General features: G+C 52.6%; 6 protein-coding genes across 6 annotated transcripts; all 6 read right to left on the bottom strand.

Annotated features, from left to right (window-relative positions):
- QC763_0113210 (uncharacterized protein) lies at positions 1-1197 on the bottom strand. The gene is made up of 3 exons (XM_062906506.1): positions 650-1197; positions 268-567; positions 1-199 (listed from the first exon to the last, which is right to left on the bottom strand). The coding sequence occupies exons 1-3, from the start codon at positions 1008-1010 to the stop codon at positions 48-50; spliced, it is 813 nt and encodes a 270-aa protein (XP_062761086.1). The 5' UTR covers positions 1011-1197; the 3' UTR covers positions 1-47.
- Positions 1198-2414: 1217 nt separating this feature from the next.
- On the bottom strand, positions 2415-4444 carry QC763_0113220 (uncharacterized protein). Its single transcript, XM_062906507.1, has 5 exons — positions 3836-4444; positions 3531-3777; positions 3339-3463; positions 3017-3281; positions 2415-2957 (listed from the first exon to the last, which is right to left on the bottom strand). The coding sequence occupies exons 1-5, from the start codon at positions 3926-3928 to the stop codon at positions 2905-2907; spliced, it is 783 nt and encodes a 260-aa protein (XP_062761087.1). The 5' UTR covers positions 3929-4444; the 3' UTR covers positions 2415-2904.
- A 232-nt stretch (positions 4445-4676) lies between these two features.
- On the bottom strand, positions 4677-7826 carry QC763_705020 (uncharacterized protein; the record flags this gene model as incomplete). The annotated part of the gene is made up of 1 exon (XM_062915509.1): positions 4677-7826. The coding sequence occupies one exon, from the start codon at positions 7824-7826 to the stop codon at positions 4677-4679; it is 3150 nt and encodes a 1049-aa protein (XP_062761088.1).
- Positions 7827-8473: 647 nt separating this feature from the next.
- Positions 8474-9392, bottom strand: QC763_705010 (uncharacterized protein). The gene is made up of 2 exons (XM_062915508.1): positions 8735-9392; positions 8474-8652 (listed from the first exon to the last, which is right to left on the bottom strand). The coding sequence occupies exons 1-2, from the start codon at positions 9231-9233 to the stop codon at positions 8591-8593; spliced, it is 561 nt and encodes a 186-aa protein (XP_062761089.1). The 5' UTR covers positions 9234-9392; the 3' UTR covers positions 8474-8590.
- Positions 9393-9638: 246 nt separating this feature from the next.
- On the bottom strand, positions 9639-13293 carry QC763_705000 (uncharacterized protein). The gene is made up of 5 exons (XM_062915507.1): positions 13017-13293; positions 12702-12946; positions 12352-12644; positions 10763-12283; positions 9639-10703 (listed from the first exon to the last, which is right to left on the bottom strand). Exons 1-5 carry the CDS (start codon positions 13083-13085, stop codon positions 9709-9711), a joined length of 3123 nt encoding a protein of 1040 aa, XP_062761090.1. The 5' UTR covers positions 13086-13293; the 3' UTR covers positions 9639-9708.
- Positions 13294-14037: 744 nt separating this feature from the next.
- Positions 14038-18530, bottom strand: QC763_704990 (uncharacterized protein). Its single transcript, XM_062915506.1, has 2 exons — positions 15616-18530; positions 14038-15500 (listed from the first exon to the last, which is right to left on the bottom strand). The coding sequence occupies exons 1-2, from the start codon at positions 17551-17553 to the stop codon at positions 15036-15038; spliced, it is 2403 nt and encodes an 800-aa protein (XP_062761091.1). The 5' UTR covers positions 17554-18530; the 3' UTR covers positions 14038-15035.

Raw genomic sequence — 18530 nt, forward strand, 5'->3', positions numbered from 1 at the left:
CAAAAAGTTGAAGTAATTAGAATTGATGCCAAAATACCTATGGGTTGCTACTTGTATTCCCTCCCCTCCTTCCGCCACTTGATCGCGAGCCCAGTGCCTCCAACCGCCTCCACCTTCTTGTGCAACTCCAAAATCTGGCCAAGCGTCAGCATTGAAGACGACCGCTTGAACCCCTCCTGAAACGGCAACCTCTCCTCTTCTGTCACTCCATGTCAGCAAAACACAGTCATCATCTCCTTGCCGACATGACAAAACGAGGAAACATACCAAACAACACCTTGACCCAGTCAGTGCGTGCATTCCCCTGCGTTCCCTCCCCAAAGACCATGAGATACAGACAGGTCTCCAGAATGGAGAACCTGTTCTGATCATCAGTCAGGTTAAACTCCGGGTTGGAAGCCCTTGCACCCTCCACTCGTTCCTTTCTGGCCTTTGCGGCAACTTCAAGGGGGATTTTCTCCAGTCCTCGGAAGTGTTTAAAGACTGTTTCCCAAGTCTCGGGGGAGAAGGAGTGGTTATCGCCAAAGAAGACGTCTTTTCTGCTGAGGGAGGCGTCGTCTTCGATGACTGCCCAGGTAGAGGGGTATGTGTCAGCGTGCTTACTCATGGTGATGACAGGGGGAGTGTGAGGTGCTTTGGTGATACTTACCACCGTGTTTGTTCAGGTCGTCCAGGTTGAAGGTAAGCCAGCTGCCGGTGGTTGAGGTCTGAAGGGCTTTGAGCCCGACGATGAGGGTGGCGTCTGGTGCGAGATTGATGCCTTCTTTGGCGGCTTGGATGAGTTTGAGGAGGGAGACGTTGGACCCATCGCGGGGCAGGTAAGCGTGGTTTGCGAGGGCGTTTACCATGGGGCAGGGGCTTCGTTTGTCGGTGGGGGAAGGAGCTTGAAAGGCGTGGTTTTGTTGGGGGTTGGTTTCCTGGTTAGGGGAAGATATGAGGGACTCGATCGTGCTGTAGGTCGCGGTGAATATCGAGGAGAAGGATGTGATGACTTTGAAGGCAAGCGACATTTTGGCGTTGAGTGGTGGTTGCTTGATGTGGGCCGCTTGGAGAATGGAAGGTGAGGTTTGGGAGGTGCTGGGGTGGATGTCTGGATGCCTGACACGGAAGATGGCAATGAATCGGTTCGGAAATCTACCAGCAGAAGGATGAAAACAAGTCCGAGTCTTTCAAAGGATTGCGATGTGATTTTATCGTTCACCGAGTTCATGCTTTGGGATCTGAGTGAGATGCACGTGCCCCAGTCACCCACATCAAGCACCGTGTGTCTGGGGTAACATCTGACTGGGTCAAGTGCACGCCAAAATTACCCTAGCCTAGCGCTCACGCTGTGTTTCACATTCAGAAATTCATGTGAGCCAATCTTCTGGATGACGTTTCAAAGCGACTGAATATCTACTGCCAGCTGCAAGTGCATCACATGTTCAGTCTTCCATATCAAAACCTTATTCCAACCTCCCCTGTCAGGCATCGTAGCATTGCAGCGCTCGTTTTATGAACACAATACGGAGGAAGTGTAGATATCAGTGATGATGTATTGTGAGAGAACTACCAATGATCTCAAGAGGAAACCGAACAAAAGTCAAATATAACCTCCAAACCGGACCGAGTAACATAGTACCAGACGTTGTTCGAAGAATGAATGTGGCGCCGAGCCAACTGGCTATTCGTCAGGTATATCAGATTCTCTCTTCTCCCCAGTACCTTGCATAAGCAACCCCACCCAAAGCCACACCAAGAGTGACAAGATACCCCGTCAAACCAGATATGAAACTCGAAATTGCAGCGTCGCAGAGTGAACATTGTACCATAGTCTCTGTAACTTGGTGGCATCCGTCGCCATGATTACACATGTGTCCGCAATTAGGAAAGATGGAGTTTGATCCATTCTGCGTGAGGTTGGAGCCATGGTGTGTGAATGACTTTCGAAAGTATTGTCTCAGACGCTGATTGGCAAAAAACACCACTACATAAGGTCAGGCAATCCCACCCGAGATGAAGGCAGGGAAATACGTACCGGCAAACTCGGGTAGTCGAGGGAGTTTGGCTGCTGGGTTGTAATTAAAGAGTGAAGATTTTCTCAGATTGGTTTTGATGTCCGGCGGATTTGGGATGTCGCGCTGTCTTATGTGAAAACGCATCCTATACATCCTGGGAAGCACACTTGATTTAGATGCTGAATCTGATAGGTATTGTCTTTGCAGATGACGTGTTTCATAGTTCAAATGTCTGTCTTGGAGCATAAGAACCTGCTTTGCACACCCCGCAGCAAAATGGCGAGATTGTAGTAAGATTGGGACATCCCGCTGTAAGAAGTTAATCGAGGGTCTTGGCTATTGCGCAGCCCCTCTCTCGATTTTCTTATTGGGTTGGGAGACGCGTCACGGTTCCAAAGAGGTGCATTGTACAGATAAGGCTTTTTGACGTGGCAAATGGGCACCACCCCTGAGCCCTCAGAGGTTATTTTCTTTTTTCTTTTTCTTTTTTTCGGAAAAAGCGGTCAGCCTTGAGTTGATCATTCCCATCCACGGGCTTCATATTCTCGAGCAAAACCTGTTACATGATCCAGCCCAAGGGTGACTTGTTTCTTCAATCATCGAAGCACCATGGCAACCACACGCCACTGTTAAGTTTTTGATCAAGAAAAGTGGTGCTATACATCCGGATCTCTATAAGGTGGGAAAGAGGAAGGCATGTAATTAATCATCATGATAAATTCCTGCCGAGATAAGATAGTGAGGTACCTGGATCGGCTTTGAGCAAGACGGAAAATGCCGCATGATGCGCATTATCTAGCCAGGCTGTCATGGGACTTTACTTACAAGCCCGACCCTAAGAGGCGTAAACTTGCCTGAGACCAATATGTGTAGCATCAGCTTCTTGTTTCTACCAATCCTTCCATATTTACTGTGCAGGACACCCGAAGACGGCGGGGCCGGGAATGTTGTATGGTCCAGCTGATATTGAGACAGTTAAATCGTTGTTCAAGACCCATAAGCATGGCAGTGGCACTTACGAGCCCAAACTTGGAACAGAATGGAAGGGTCCTCCGCGTCATAGGCACCAGGGAATCCTACTAGCTCGGCATTTGATGTAGAAGGGACTACCGATCCCGAACCGGACACCTCCAATTGGTGGCAAGACGGGTAGAACTGTGCTCCCTTCGCCGCCCACGCTGAGTGAAGGGCGATGATCTCGTGGCGAACGAGATAAAATCCCGGCTTCAGACACTCTGGAATTGTGTATCGATAAGGTTCGTTGTCAAACTTCATGAAAGGGGTCTGTTCAAGTGTTAGAAGTGACAAAATGGAAGATATGTGGTGCTGGGCTATACTTACCGTGGCCCAAATATCATCCGGCCAGGTCTTGTCAAAGGTATGTCTGCCCTCATGGTGAATCTTGAACCAAATCGGCTCGTCACCTGGAAGAAACTTGTCACATCCCGAATCTGGGCATCGGGCCACTGTCGGCAAGGTTAGCTAGATCAAATTCCAGGGTTTGATGACCTGATTGTGTGTTAGTTGACCTACTGTAAGTTAAGACCGGACCCATGTGAGAATCAGGCCAGTGAGTCCAACGCAGCGAGACCTCAGAGCCGGCCACTGCTTTGGCATGGAGAGGAGCAGGTTCCGATCCGATTTGGCCTTCAATGGTGGAGCCTCCGCATTGCAGGTCAATCGAAGTGACATCCTCCACGGGTCCGTTGGTGATGATCTTGCGGCTGATGCGCTTGGGTGCCCACTCTCCCATGTATGGGTCTTGATAAGGCTGGTAGAGCTTTGGCAGAAATTGCCGTCAGCACCAAGTCTTCATGGTCAAGGGAGTGAAGAGGTACCTGGTAGAGCTGCCCGCTAATGGTGATATTGTCAACCCAGCCGTGGGCAGAGACAGCAGTAGCCGTGGCGAGGGCCACAAGAACCGATTTCATGTTAGCTGATGGTCCAATGGTGTTTGTAGTGGGCCTGGCTCTAACAGAAGAAAACGTACCTGTCTAAACTGGCAATCAATTTTCTGTTATATATTGATTGTGTTTATGAGCCCCAATGCGTCACATGCCCTCCTCCACTTCGCTTCAGCTGCTCCAAGGTTTCGCCCAGAGGTCGTGAGGGTAATGTGCCGGCAATATTCCAGACGGATGCAACCTCGACAGCTGCACCTGGGTTCCGACCCACAACAACGGAAGATCACCTTGGTGGAAAAAAGATGCCAGGAGGAATGTCCGGAAACCCTCGGAGGACTCTGCTCCATCTGTACCCGTGTGCCGGGTTCAATGTCACACACCCCAGGTTTTGATTGGCATCGGGCGTGGTTATCGGCAACTTAAAAGAATCCACGGAGGTCGCGGTTCATGAAAAGTGTGCCAAACCCGGATCAGACAAGTCTTCAGACTCGTACTCGGTCATTTTGCTCTTCAACATTCGACCATTTAGTGTCGTATATAAATGACCGGATAACTTACGCCGTGAGCCCTTCATAGTTGCTCAGCAACTCCCGAGTAGGTAGCTGAGCAAAGTCATAAACGTGTTTGAAGAGAAAAGAGCATGCATCTTAAGGGGAAGCCAAATGAATCTATATTGTAACAACTAGTGCAGAAGACCAACTTCAAACTCTGTACATGCATTGCGTAGGCGTGAGAAAAGAAATCATATACCGGAGCGAAATACCTACCTAGGTATTCAGCCCCGGCTGGTTGAGACCTTGCTCTGAGGGGCAACCGCAGGATTAACCACAGCCTTGCCATGCACCTTTGCCTGTGCAGGCCTTTGGGCAGTTGCCTGACTACCACTCTTCTGAATCTGCGTCTGCTGCATTTGGCCTCCTGTTTGGCCCTGCGGACTCTGAGATTTCTGGTGCTGCCCTGGTCTCTGGGGAGAAGTAAATATGCCGCCTGTCTGCTGTTTTGCTGTCTGGGAACCACCCTGAGGTCTTGCTGCAGGATTAGGAGCTTTACCAGCACTTTTATCAATACTCTTTCCACCTCTCTTCTCCAGCTCCATCTGAATAGCTGCCTTGGCCTTGAGGGCGTCACTCCCAAAAGACCCTCTGTTCACAGTCTGAAAGTGTTGCATTCCATTTTGGAGGATACACAAGGGTGACATCTGGCCATCGAGAGAGAAGCTGCCAGGGACGATTACGACGCTAGATGCGAATTGCCTCGGAAGCTTGACGGGGGGTTGGGGGGCGGATGGGTCACCGAGCTGGTTAACGTCTATGCCCGGCTGGGAAAGGATGGCGTGCACGGCATGTATGTCGAGAGAGTGCGTTGCTGCCTGCAAGGGGGTGAAAGAATACGAATCCTCGGGCTTCCCTGCCTTTGCCGCAAGGGCCTTTTGAATACTGCATCCGCCAAATGAGGCGCAGAGGGAGTGGTCGTGAAAGGCAAGATAGGTATAGATATCAGTCGCTGCCGGGGGCAGATAAGACCCAAATACAGTGAGGAGCATCTGCACCTGTGCTTTCAGGGCATAGCCCCTTCTCGCTCCTTCAAAGTACAGTTCGATGATATTGGAAAGTAAGGTTGGCTGGGGGTCCATCTTTCCTGCCTTCTTATACTCGGACCACTTCACTGGGAGAGTGACACTGAGTGGGGTGGTGAAAAGCTTCCTGTGTTCTTCTGAAGTCTTGAGGTGAGCTTTGAGAAACTCGGTGACAAGCTTGGGATTCTTGAGAGAACAGACAAGGGCAAGACGGCCGACCAGCTGCTCGAAGGCACCAGCTTTACTATCATACTTGACGAGCCACTCCAGCATGTCCCTGACACCACTGTCGCCACCGGACTCCTGCGTACATATACTCAGTCCGTTGAACCACTTTGCCTGTGGATTGAGTACCTCGAATGTGAGAGACCGGAGCTTGTCGTCAGGAATGATATGGCGGGTGATGGTCGGGTGATACAGCAAACTCCGAACTTGCCGCATCGCATGTATTTTGAAGTCTTTCGCGTCCATCCTCTCGTCGACGGGTACATTATCAGGATTGTAGGTACCAGAGAATGTCTTGGTCACAGCGAGATATGTCGAAAGCGTGAGTGGGATTCGGCGTGAATCCGGTTCGTTGAGATAAAAGTCCTTGAGAGTCTTGTGGTTCTTGAGCTTCTCGGAGTTGAGGTAGTCACGGACTGTGTGATGCGCAAACCCCACGGTCTCATCCACCAGGATCTTTCCATCTGCAGACACCTTTCTGACAACCTGAATAAGTGGGCCGCAGGCTTGAGTGAAAGCCCGAAGACTAAAAGGAATGCCCCCTCTTATATCGCTTTGCTTCACGGACTCGATGAGCAAGTTGGTAGCAAGTCCATATCGCCAGCCAGAGTCGAGAATCAAGGCAAAAGCCTTGATCACATTGTCGCGGTGTTTGTCAGGAATATTGGCAAGAATGGTCTCCCATGTGCCATCAAGACTTTCAGGTCGGTCTTGGGTGGCGTTCAGTTTTGCGCGGGGATCTTTGGCATTCTTCAAGACCTCCAGTTGCCAGGAAGCGTACCTGAACATTCCTCTGGCCTTGGATGGGAGCGAGAAGGCAACATATTCCTTCAGTTTGGGCACTTCTTCCCAGTCCTCAAACTCATCCTTTTGGAGTTGTGCAGTCACCCAGGCTTTGATATCATCGTCAACGTCCTTGTTCTTGTCCAGAGACACTGGAATAGAAATCCTCTCCAAGGCTTTCTGAACATCGGCTTGCCTGCGACTGGTGACAGCTAGAAAGAGATTCTTGTACTTCGTGTCAGTGGCGAGGGTAGCCACTGCCTTTACCAGATTTGAAGTCCTGCTTTCGTCCAGAGCGTCGATGACAACATATGCCCTCCTTCCATTCAAGAAGGACAGGACTGCCTCAATGCCCTTGAGAAGATCTTCCACGGTTGGGTACATTCCTCTATCCTTGAGGGGCTTCAGAAAAGCAGGAACTGACTTGATCTGTAAACAGAGACGTGCAAGAATCCAGCCAAGGCAGTGGGCAGTTTCATCTCTCTCCCACTTCTCCCCCTTCTCATCTGTGCTGGAACAATAGTAGAAGGCATAGGGCTGCTTAAAACCTTTGTACTGCTCCACAATGTATGATGACAGGACGGTTTTTCCCACGCCAGGAACTCCATGAATCCAGAGAAGCCTTGACTTGAAATCCTCGGCCAACCAGGCCTTCCACTGACTGGAGTTGGGTAGCCACCGGCAGGTGTTAGCCTCTCGGAACTGGGAAGCCTTGTCGTGATTGTCGGAGGGATTGGTTTTGCTTAGCCACTTTGCAATGGCCTCGCGGTCCAATTTGTCGTCCATGGCGTGAACAGCCCCCTTGACCTCTTTGACATCATCCTTGATAACACGGACATTGGTTTGGATCTCTTTCACGGTCGTTGTAAGCTCGGTGGTCAGGCCGCTGATGATAGAAGTCCGGCAATGATGCAGTTTGTCCATGGCAGCATCAAACGATTCTTTTTTGAACGGCCATTTTGCTGCCTCCCATGTGTTCCTGAGTTTGTCGCGGGTGGTCCTATCTCTGGGGTCACGATCGATCTTCAGCTTCTTGATCATGCCTTGCAATTCCTCCAGCGTTTCCTTGCAGATTCCACAGGGCTTCAAGATCTGGTTAGCAATCCGCCTGTTTTCGGGGCTGTCTTCGATCTTTTGGCCCGGCTGGACATTGTTTTTGAAGATGAAATCGATCGACTCAAATGTTGACTGCAGACTTGCTGACTCCACCACGAGAAGCTTGATGTCTTTGGGACAGTCGCCGTTGGCTGCATCGATGTAGAATTTCGTTGCAAGCGTAACATCCTTTGCAAAGGCTATAATGGTAAAAATGGTGGAGACGAGGCCAGCGACTTCAGCCATGATGATTGTAGCGGCAAGATTGTAGTTGGGTGTTGATGTTGGATGTATGCGAAACGCAGCTGGGGATACACCAAGGTAGCAAGGTATGTCCGGTAGGGTAAGACGAGGAAGCTCTCCAAAGGCAAGAGAAGGATTTAGAGAAAAGACAACTTGGAAGAGGATGGATGATAAAAAACAAAATGCAAAGTAGATTGGGAATGGGTTTGGATTTAAGTATTGGTCTTTTCTCAGTATTTAGGTTTTGTCTTTCAGGTACCTACTCTAAGCACAGATATTGTGCCTCAATAATGAACATGGTGTTTTTGTCGTTGTTGGCCTTGCGTGTGGCCCACCATCCAAAAATGGCTTCGAGTCAAGCGACGATTACCATTGGGATTTCATGTGCTAAAACAGGTTGCACAAAGTGCGCTTGTCTGCGGCGCTCTCTGGGAGGTTGTGTGGCACAGCCTGTTCAAAACTACGAACCCTTACCCAATCGTAAAATGTTGGCTGTGTAAAACACCATCCCTTGTTCCCATGTTTTGGGTGCCACAAGCCAAGCACAGAGGCTTACATTAACGGATAGACGGCATCGTTCGGATTAGCAGTGTGAATGCTTCTTTGCGGGGAACGGAAACATCCACAAAAATGACCAAGGTACTCTCGTGCACAGGACTGGTGATATTTTTGGCACATAGCACAGTCAATTACTGGTACGATGAAGTCTAAATCCTATCAACTGCGGTGCAACAGGCATTCTCCCCTCAGCTTTCCTCTGTGTCCTTTTACGTCGGCATCCAACCAGGCGGCGCAAGCTCAAATCCACTCTCCACAAAACCAGGCGCGACTATCAGGCACAAGTCAGTAACTCTGTTTTGCACCAGAGCCTCCAAATGGTCCTGAGGTCAAGAAAACATGGCCGGACTTACCTGTTGTCCCAACCAAGGTCCATTTGCCTGTACTTCTGGCCCTCTGCCACTCGCCTCTTTGCACCACCACCTGAGGCTTTTCCCCGTTGAAAATCTCCCGGCCAAGCACGACATTCCTAGTCCCCACGCCATCGTTTGTTGACAGTGACAAGGTCAGAGGCGCGCCGGCATAGTAATGCCATACTTCTGCCGCATCGACCTTATGCCATGCCGACCAACCCACCTTGCCCTCAAGGAGGTAGTAGATGGCAGTGCTGGCCGACCGGTTGGTGGCCGCGCCTGACGTGAATTCATCGCGGAACGTCTCAACAAAGAAGCCTTGCTCTACATTGGGAATCAGGTTTAATGCTTCGATCAGCTCGGCGGCGGACCGGTCATTAATCGACTTTTTGCGTGGGCCTGGAGCGTGACTGCCGTGGCTGTTTTGCGTCAGTGAAGCCATTGCCAGGGCAGAAAGTGACAGCAGCAAAGCCTGAAGGATGGCGAGATGATGAGACATGGTGACGGTCTTGGGCTGGAACTTTTAGAGAACAAGACTGCCGGAGAGGTTGGAAGCAGAACGACGTGTTGGGTTGGCGACGGGAATGGCACAATTTGTAATGGTTGGAATCACATCACTGTGGGAAAACAAGTGACAAAAGAATCAGCACGATGTTCCGCTGCAGTGTTCTTCTGATGTGATTGCTGGCGGGCTTGCGGACAGTGAACAAACTTTGGGCGATATCCGATGTAAGCAATTCCGAGGTTGCCGACAACCAACGGCTGCACTGTTGGCGATTTCGTGAGCTATCTAGTTGGCTGCATGGGACATGGCATCATTGACAAGGAGTGTCTCATCAAACACACCGCCTAGATCACAGAGTAAATGACGTAAGCGAATACGCCCCTCCCCATGAGGCAGACGCAGGACCTGGCAAGAAGGCACATGGCCATCCACAGATGTGGTTTGGTATTTCATTGTGAAGTATTAAGTATTAATAGAGTATCCTCGGTTCATGCAAAGGCGACCGTTCAAAGTCACACTCTATCCTCCCCTTCTCGTTCAGCCAACAACCTTGGTCAGATATAAAGATGGAATCCTTGGTGTGCGCCACCTCTTGCCGGCTGACTCTAGCATCGTCCTTGGGAATCCACAACTTCGGTGCTGGCTGCCACATCTCTGGTGGCCAGTACGCTTTGTGGGTATAATCTTCTGGCAGTTCATAGTCGCAGGGTTCGGGGTTGATGGTTGGCTGGAGCTTTCGGAAATCTTGATAGACTTCGGGGTGGAAGAAGGTCATGATGAAATTGGGCGTCTTATTTGGATCTGGCGTGATCATGATTTTGATATAGGTCAGAATGCGAGTCAGTCCGGATTCCTTTGTGGTGGCATTTTTGCCGAACTTGCCCTTGATTGCCGAGGTGACGAACTCTTGAATCATGTATTTGAGGCTGCTGCTGCCCTCCAGGCCACGAAGTTGCACATCTGTGTCCAGGTCGTGGTTTGGCGCGAGGTTTGCATCGTCGCCAAAATCTTCATCCATGTTGTAATAGTCCGAGGCGAGGCCTGCCGGTTGTTGGTGCTGCTGCTGTGATCCACCGCCACCAGTGGACTCGTCAGGAATCTCATCTCGTGCTATTTGCTCGCCAGTGTCCTTCTCCAGGGCGAGCGTTCTGGGTAGGTTGTACAGGAGCGGCGTGAGAGCCGAGCTCAGCGAAAGGTGCACAAGACCGGTAAAGATGAGAAACACGAGCATCAGCATCATGGGTCCTGTCGCTACTTTGAGAGCAAAGAGGCCAATCAGACAGATCTCAGCCACATACAACCCTGCAAGCAAGTGCATCAAGGCGCGTGGATAAAAGAGACCTTTGGTGTCGTGATGAGAGTCAAACACGAAGATGATCATGTAGCGGTAGACGTAGCTGACAAACATCATGCCGAAACCCGCGAAGATGAGAACGAGGGGAGCAATACAGGTGTAGCTGAGAGCTGTAACAAGTCATGGTTGTTAGCGGTGCACAGCCATGTAAAGCCATGAGGTCACTTACCGATTACACCCAGGTTTGTGAAGCGCGGAAATTCCGCTCCCCAGTACACCCGGTTGAGTCTGCGCCATCTGTGGTACTGCCTTCGTGGCTTGACGGTGAACTTGGCAATGACTTGATGCAGAATCAGGTCACCAAGGTTGAGCAGTCTCGAAGAGCCTGCACCCAAGCAAATGACCAAGATATACGAGAGGTAGAAGTTGGACGCCTTGGGGAGGTTAGCAGCCAGGAGATCCTTAGCCTTGAAGGGTTCTTGTAGAACTTGGGAAAAGGCAGCCGAAATGGCCGACGAGAGTGTGGTAATGAGGAAAACCTGCACTACCTGGAAGAAGAAGTAGGCGTTCTGGACGTAGAGCTCGACTAACCCATGAGAGGGCACTCCCGCAACACGCGCACAGCTCCTGAGCATCCATGGCACGGCAGCCATTAGCCACGACAGTGCGAGCGCTGGAAGCAAACCTTGTATCACACCCAAGATGACCGAAGGGAGGTGCACCAGCCACTTGAGAAAGAAGACTTCCTTGCTGAGAAACTCGATTTGCGAGATGGTGCCGACGAGAAGGGAGGGGATGGACCAAAAGATGATAGCAAAAGCAATGACGCCTTTCATAAAGAAGCGTCGCATGATGTGCTCCCACCACCGGATACGCAACGAGCTCCATATGACCTCGTCTGGCTGAAGTCCAATATAACGCGGCGACATGTGCAACGGCTGGTGGTGCGCCAGAATCTGAAAGGCCACCTGCGCGCTGGCCTGCGAGTCGAACTCGATAAATGCCGAGTTCAGCGGCTCTCCGTCGCCCCCACGGTACGCCCGCCTCAGTTTCCAAATGTCCTTGTTGATCAATTTTAGCCGCGCCCTTGTCCATCGGATGGTGTCGACACTGCGGAAGAAATTCCGAAGCGGCCGGTGAGTTGGTCGATCCTTTGCCGGGATCCAGAGAGAAGCCACCGAGCCTCTCACGTCCGGTAGTGACGGATCCAGGCCGTAAGGGTGGGTGTACTCGGGGTCAACAGGTTTGTCGAAGGTGGGGCTGTCTAGTACCGAGAGTTGATGCTCAGCAAACTGTATCGTGGAGTCGAGCGGCCCTCCCTTTTCAGCATCCTTCTGGGATGGCGAGTCCCCTGACGTCGTGAACGAAGCTGGTGTCAATGTCTTTGCCAACGAAGTCTGCCCTGCTGTGTGCCCTTGCGAAACGCCGCCCTGGGCCTTCCAAAACTTCCTTCGCGAGCGGTTCGCCATCCGAATGAGGCGGATCTCGGCCTCCTCGAGCAGTTCTGCGGAATCCTCTCGATCTGAGATCTTGGCACGCAAGGCGCCAATATTGCGAGGGATCCATATGTTCCTTGCTGAGTCACCAAAGAGCTTGCGCAGCTTGGCCTCTTCGAGGTATGGCTTCGGTATGCACGTGAACAGGACGGTCCGCGACGAAAGACGTTTGGAGTAGTTAGGCGAGAGAAGATAGGCTTGTCGAACGTTGATGTAGTATACACACTCCCGGACCACCATAAACAGCACAAATCCTGACACACAGATCAGCACCACGGGAACACAAGAGGGGATAAACAAGCCTCACGGCTGGCTCACGCACCGAAGAAGCACCAAGCAACGGCGACATGGGCGTAGAATTTGTTGGCGATAATCACGTTACCGATGGTAAGTTTGTCAAGCTGAGACTGGCCAAAAGTCCCGGTGCTGTGGATGGGGAGCAGGATGGGCCACGAAACGCAGCCGCCAACGAGACAGATGACGGAGAGAACACGAAGGAAGCGGAGAAAGAAGAAGCCGTCGACGGAGCAGTTGTTGATGATGTACCGGTCATCAATGGCGAAGAAGGGTCTGATCCAGTCGAACCAGCCATCAGGAAGCGGGGGAGTCGGGTGCCTGCAGGTGTCTCATTAGCCAGACCGACGACAAGCTGCCGTGGGACAGAGCCCTTACTCTGGTGATCGCAGGGACGGAATGGTCCTCGGCGCATAAACCCGTGGGCATTTCCGACGGAAGACGAAAAATATGGCGAAACAGATGGCCGAGTAGATGAGAACGGGCGCAAAGGTGGACCCCAACGACTTGAGGGAGGCCGATTGCGCCTCGTCTGAACCGGCACCTATGAGTTGACCAGTGAGGGTGCCACCGCCGTCAGTGTCGTTGCGGCCAGCGCCGATTCTTGGGTCGTCATTCTCATCCTGCGGGCCGGAAAGCCAAAACGCGTCAGTGGTGCTGAGGGCTGTTGAAGACAGGTGGATGAGTGCTCACGATCTGGGGGAAGGTTATGGCACGCCTGGCTAGACTGAGAAGCGCTTGCACACTCATGTCCATCGTCATGCGGTGTGAGTTACGGCGGGAGTCAACAGTGAAGGCGACTCGTCTGGAGCAGGGCGCGGGGACATGGTGGTGTTGCAAGCGCCGCAGTTCAAGAGAGGTTCAGGAGAGATCGAGGTGAGGATGCATGATGAAAAACCCACCTGGTCTGGCTGGGCTGGGTGAGGGCTCCTGGGTTAGAAAGTGGAAACCCGAACGCATGTCGACGGATGTCTCAATTTTCCCCCAGCGGGCCGCATGGTGGCTGCCAATCAGTCGCCGACTTCACCTTTCGATAGCGCGCCCCGGCCTGCAAGCCACTTGGGGAGCCACTGGGGGAAGCTGGAGAAACGAAATTTGATTCGCAGCGAACTCCATCCCCAGTGGGCCAAGGACCCTCGCCCAGCAAGCAGCTGTTTTTCATGCATGTTGTAAAGTTCATCCATCATCCGTCATCAGAGACAGCAATTATCTGGGAAGTTTGGAGCGTCTCAAAGCTATCCGCCGGTCGGGAACCACCTCATTGTCTGCCCTCCGAGGGGCAGCCGTGCTGGCGTCGGGAGGGATGATCTGCGCTGCAAGTCGGAAATCAGTTCGCTGGTCACGCCTCCTCCAGGCCAATGAGCTGGCCAACTCCCCCACGAGAGCGCATCACCGCACCAGGGCCACCGATGCCACACCCTCATGTCGAAGGACTCGTTTGCCAACTTCCTTGGGCGCAGCAAGAATTGTTGGATGATGCCAGCACCTTGCTAGGGAAACGTCAATTGCTTGTCAATGTTTCAGATAACGAGATCCAAATCGATCGGGTCGGCCGGAACCACCCCGCTAAGCGATAACTCGTTAGCGCTGATAATAAACAATCAGCGCCAGTCCAGCAGGTGGACCACAGCCGCCACCCGACCCCGCCCTCAACCTCAAGAGTCCCCCGTCATTCATGTCACAGCACCGCAGCATCACTAGCACTCATTTAGTTTTCAGGCATGTCATATTATCGTGCCCTTTGCCCTTTTCCCTGTCCGTCCATCCTGTCGTGCACGCTATCTACGCTATGGTCCCAAAGTATAGAGAAGTGAAACGGTCACGGCAGTCTGTTGTGGGAATACATGATAATTGTATTGCTGCGGGGTGGGCTGGGCTCTCTAGGTTTGTGATAGCACTGTAAACTGTCCAGTATTGTCCTCCCACCCCCCAACATCCGTCAGACTCAACCTGGTCCAGCCTGCCCCAAAACGTAATATCCGCCAGCCCGCCCTTGGTTCTGTTTCCCCTCGGCTCTATCCGAGCTCAAGTTTTCCCTATATGAGATCCCTCCTCCTGCCTGCTCCCAAACATGCTCGTACGACATTGCGCAGGTCGTATTCCCGTCCATCAAGGGACAAACCATCAACCCCTCCAAGAGAACCAGACATGTGTGCGCTCTATCCGTCAAGGGACAAGACATCATCAACCTCGTCGAGACCGAACTGACCACATGCCCGTTTCCCTCCGCCAGGGGACAACTCATCAACCTCTCAAGCCAAGCCAACCGTCGACACCCCTCGCCAAACATGTTGCTGACAGCCTCCGAAATTCCAAAATGTAAGCGACCATGCAGAGTTGGACAATAGAAAACGCCTTTTTTTGAACCCTTCCACAAATGTACCGGAGCTGAAGTGGAAAGAAAAGGACCCAAGACCCGCGTGGACGCCCAAGTTATATCGTACACCCGAGTCTCGTATCATCGTTATGCCTCCAGAAAAAAGTTGTAACCATTGAACGCCCAGCAGCCAAGTTATGCAGTACAGCGCCGTGCAAGGAAAAGAGAAGGAAAAAAGCTGTAGAAAGAAAAAAGCAAAAAAAAGAGTTGGTTCACCAGGCGGTGTCCGCTCTGCCTGACAACGTGTACATTCAGCTCGTGTTCCTCGAGCGTGCGCAGCTCAAGAGGGAGCGCGTGCATTTGAGCCGTGCTATTGTGCTCCGTCGACTCCACGATTAACCCCTGATAGCTGTCGCTGAATGAGCCTCGGCCCCGAAGAAGGGAAAGCGATCGGGCATCTGTTGTTGATAGGGATATTCGTTCGGCGACGTACCGGCGAAGGAGGCAAAAGTCCCAGAGGGACGATCATTCTTCTGTCCCGATGCAGTCGCTGCCGGGCCCGTTAGGGTACTATCCGTTCTCTGTGTCGGAAAGCCCATGGTGGGAGACTCGGCCGGCGAAGCACCCATGGCCACAAATGAGGGGTGCTGCTGGAAGTAGGGATTTGAATCCTTGGGATGCAGGGAGTGGTGTTGAGTGCCACTGTGGGAGTGATGATAGTTGCCCATCTGAACTGGACTGCCTTCGTAACTTGATGTGCCGCTGCTGTTGTTGGACCGGAGTCCGTCATCGACACCATCAAAGCGGCCAGGCCTCGATGGGTCATGACTGTACAAGGGGCTGCTTTGCTTCGTGCCAAACTAGATACAAACGAGTTAGCTTCCATTGCTGTGAAGTATTGTTGATCAAGGCTTGCCTCCCGGTCTCTCCTGAGTAGACTCAAGGCAAAGCCAGCGATTATCGAGAAACACGTACAAAGCAGTATTTGTTGACCAGCTCCTCGTACGAGGCAGATGCGATGCTTGTGCCAGGGGAGTCGGTGCCGGGCACAGTGGCGGGCTTCACAACCGGGGGAGCTGTGACAACTGCCGCGGGTTTGACGGGCTTGTCAGACCGAGCCGACGATTCAGCCTTGTCTGTAGGCTTCACGTCGGCAGGCTTGGTGGTTGCGGTATTGATCTGGGGGACGGCTCTCCAGTGTGGCTTCATGTATAAGCCATCAGACTTGGAAGCCATGGTGTCCTTGGCCGTCTGGATGGCGAGGGTAAGAGAGGCGCCAAAGTCGTACCGGTTGGCGAATGCCTGCCCACTAGGAGGGGCGAGACGACTGGGCAAATTATCACTGGGGAGGTTGGCGGCGCTCTTCACCCCCTTAAGACGAAGGCCACCGGTGCGCGACTCCCCAAGAAAGTCATGAATGGACTGGTCGAAATTGATCTTCGTGCCGTCGCCAAATTCATCTGTACCAGTCAGCTTCACCTTTGGCTTCTGTGCTAAAGCACTGCTGGGCCGTCGGTTGCTCTTGGGAAGCCCGTTGAGCGGACGCGAGGCGGCACCAATGACTCCCTGCTTGCCGTTTTGAGGAAGCATCTTCTTGTGGAAGTCGACCTGGAAGTTGGTCCCGTTGTTGTTGTCCCAGTGCTCTTGCCCGTTGAAGCTGAATCTGATGCAGAAGTATAAGGTCTTGGATTCCAAGTTGGCAAGATCCGACAGCTTGATGGTAAAATTGAAGCGATCCTGAGGGTACGGTGTATCAACAGGCCGGATGTCCGAGATGTACTCGGCGGCGACCTCGGATGTTGTCTTCCAGTAGTCCAGCGTGAATCTGCAAACGACACTCTTCTGGAAAGCAAGGTTCGCGACGGCGACTGAGCCGATCAGACACTTCTGGTCCTTGGACAGCCATACCCGCTCCAGCCTAACAGTTTGGGACTTGCGTGCCGGGGTCTCCACAGGGAAGGTCGGCATGGTAATTTCCCATTCGAAAGGAGGTGACCGAACAGCCGCTCTGTTGTCACCAGAAAACGGATACTCGGTGTCACTGTCGTAATGATCGATCGGGGACGATCCTGCACTGACGGCCAGAGGACGATCCACCTGTAGAAAGTGCCTCACGTGCTCGAGATGTGAGTCAAAGTGGACAGCCTTAGAAAACGTGGGCGTCCCAGGCATGCTGGACGGCCGTCGGCGTGATGGCGGGCGCAGGGCCGGACGAACCAATTCACCCGACTTCTTTCGAACCATCTGCGGCTTTCGCTGCATTTCACTGTCGGATTCTTCGTCAGAACCGGTTGCCGAGCTGCTGGCCGACTTGCTAATGGTAATATGCGGCTCTGTCTGAGATCTTGCGTGAGAGAAACGGCGATTTGACCCAAGTAGACCGTCGAGAGAGCTTGTGCTGAAGCTATGATGCATGCCTTGAGCGAGAGCGTTGACCTGCGCCGGCAGAACAAGCAAATCGCCAGCATCGGGCGCCTGGTTATCCGTGACCGTGCCCTTGGATGGGGAGTTGGGCCGCTGCTGAGGAATCTGACTGGCTACATCCTGAAGCTCCTTGAGGTTTTCGATCTTTCTGGCTTGTGGCATATCGTCGTCCGATGAGTCGGGTGGGGAAATTATCGCGGCGTTGGGCATTCTTCGGTCACCTGTGATGGGCGGTGGCGATTGCCGCACACTGGTGCTGATAACCAACTTCTGCAGGTCTTCGGACGTCGATTCCGGTGTAGGTTCGGTTGTTGAACGCTGAGCCGACGCTGAGGGAGTACGGCGGTGCTTCATCAGATACGAGGCCGATCGAGGGAGGACGGGGCGTGAGCTGGGACTTTGTTGATGGAATGATGGCCTACGACTTCCGTCCGGCGACGTCGGGACCGATGTGGCCGGCGACCTGTGACTGGGTGGTGTATAGGGCATTGTGTGCTATGATGCTCCGATGCAAGGATGACGATTTGAAAGCCCGTTCAGTCCCTGGACAAAAAGGCAAAATCGCCTGCTCCTGGTGCCGAGAGAATGGTCTGGTACCCGCAAGAAAAGTAAAAGGCTAACGTCAAAATAAGGTTAGCGATCTGTGCACACCAGTCTGATAGCACCAGTAGATAAGGCTATGAGAACCCAAGCACCGACAAGGTGGACAGAATATGGTGTGCTGGTCCGGGTCTCGATGGCGTTCTCGACTCTTTCTCTTTCAGGTTCTCGAAACCAGATCGGGGGGATTTCGACCGGCATTTCTGTCTCGCCGGCACCCAAGTACTTACCACTTTATCACAACCAACGGCGGAGGCAAGAAATTCCGGCAATATTTCAGCAACGGAACTGGCGCTCGGGAATGTGCAGGGAAAAAAGGAGGATGGTTTAACCGTCGGTGGTGTCGGCAATATCGCGGGTTGCCTGGGTTGTCACAGGTTTGCAAAACGGATGCTGTTGACAAAAGCAAGAAACGACCGGAGGGTCGGAAGGTCGACACGGGGGGGCGGCCAGCAGTGGTAGGTATAGCAAGCAACTGGCAGGTGATGGGAGAGCGTGTGCTGAATGCTAAATTGAATGCAAAATGCCTGTCCGGGACACGGCCGCTGTCGGGGTTGGGTCTGTTTCCGGCAGTCCGGCTCCTTAAATGCCAGCCCTCGGTACTGGCAAAGGTTGAATTCGGCCTCGTGGGTTCGACTTGAGGACAGTGGTCGAAGTTGAGATGGTGACAACGGGGGATGGCTGGTGCAGGGGAGGCAAGGGGCACGTTCGTAAGGATGGCGACTAGTATTGTATCGTCGTCAGTAGGCCACCGGACAGAGGAAGGCAACGGCAGGCCTTGGGATGTTGTCAAAAGTAAACACAGGCCTGGTGTTTGCGGCGAGAGAGAGGAATGAGACTGTTGGACTGGAGCAGCGGGACTGCAC

This window comes from Podospora pseudopauciseta (assembly GCF_035222475.1).
Source record: "Podospora pseudopauciseta strain CBS 411.78 chromosome 7 map unlocalized CBS411.78m_7.2, whole genome shotgun sequence".
NCBI classification, from domain to species: Eukaryota; Fungi; Ascomycota; class Sordariomycetes; order Sordariales; family Podosporaceae; genus Podospora; species Podospora pseudopauciseta.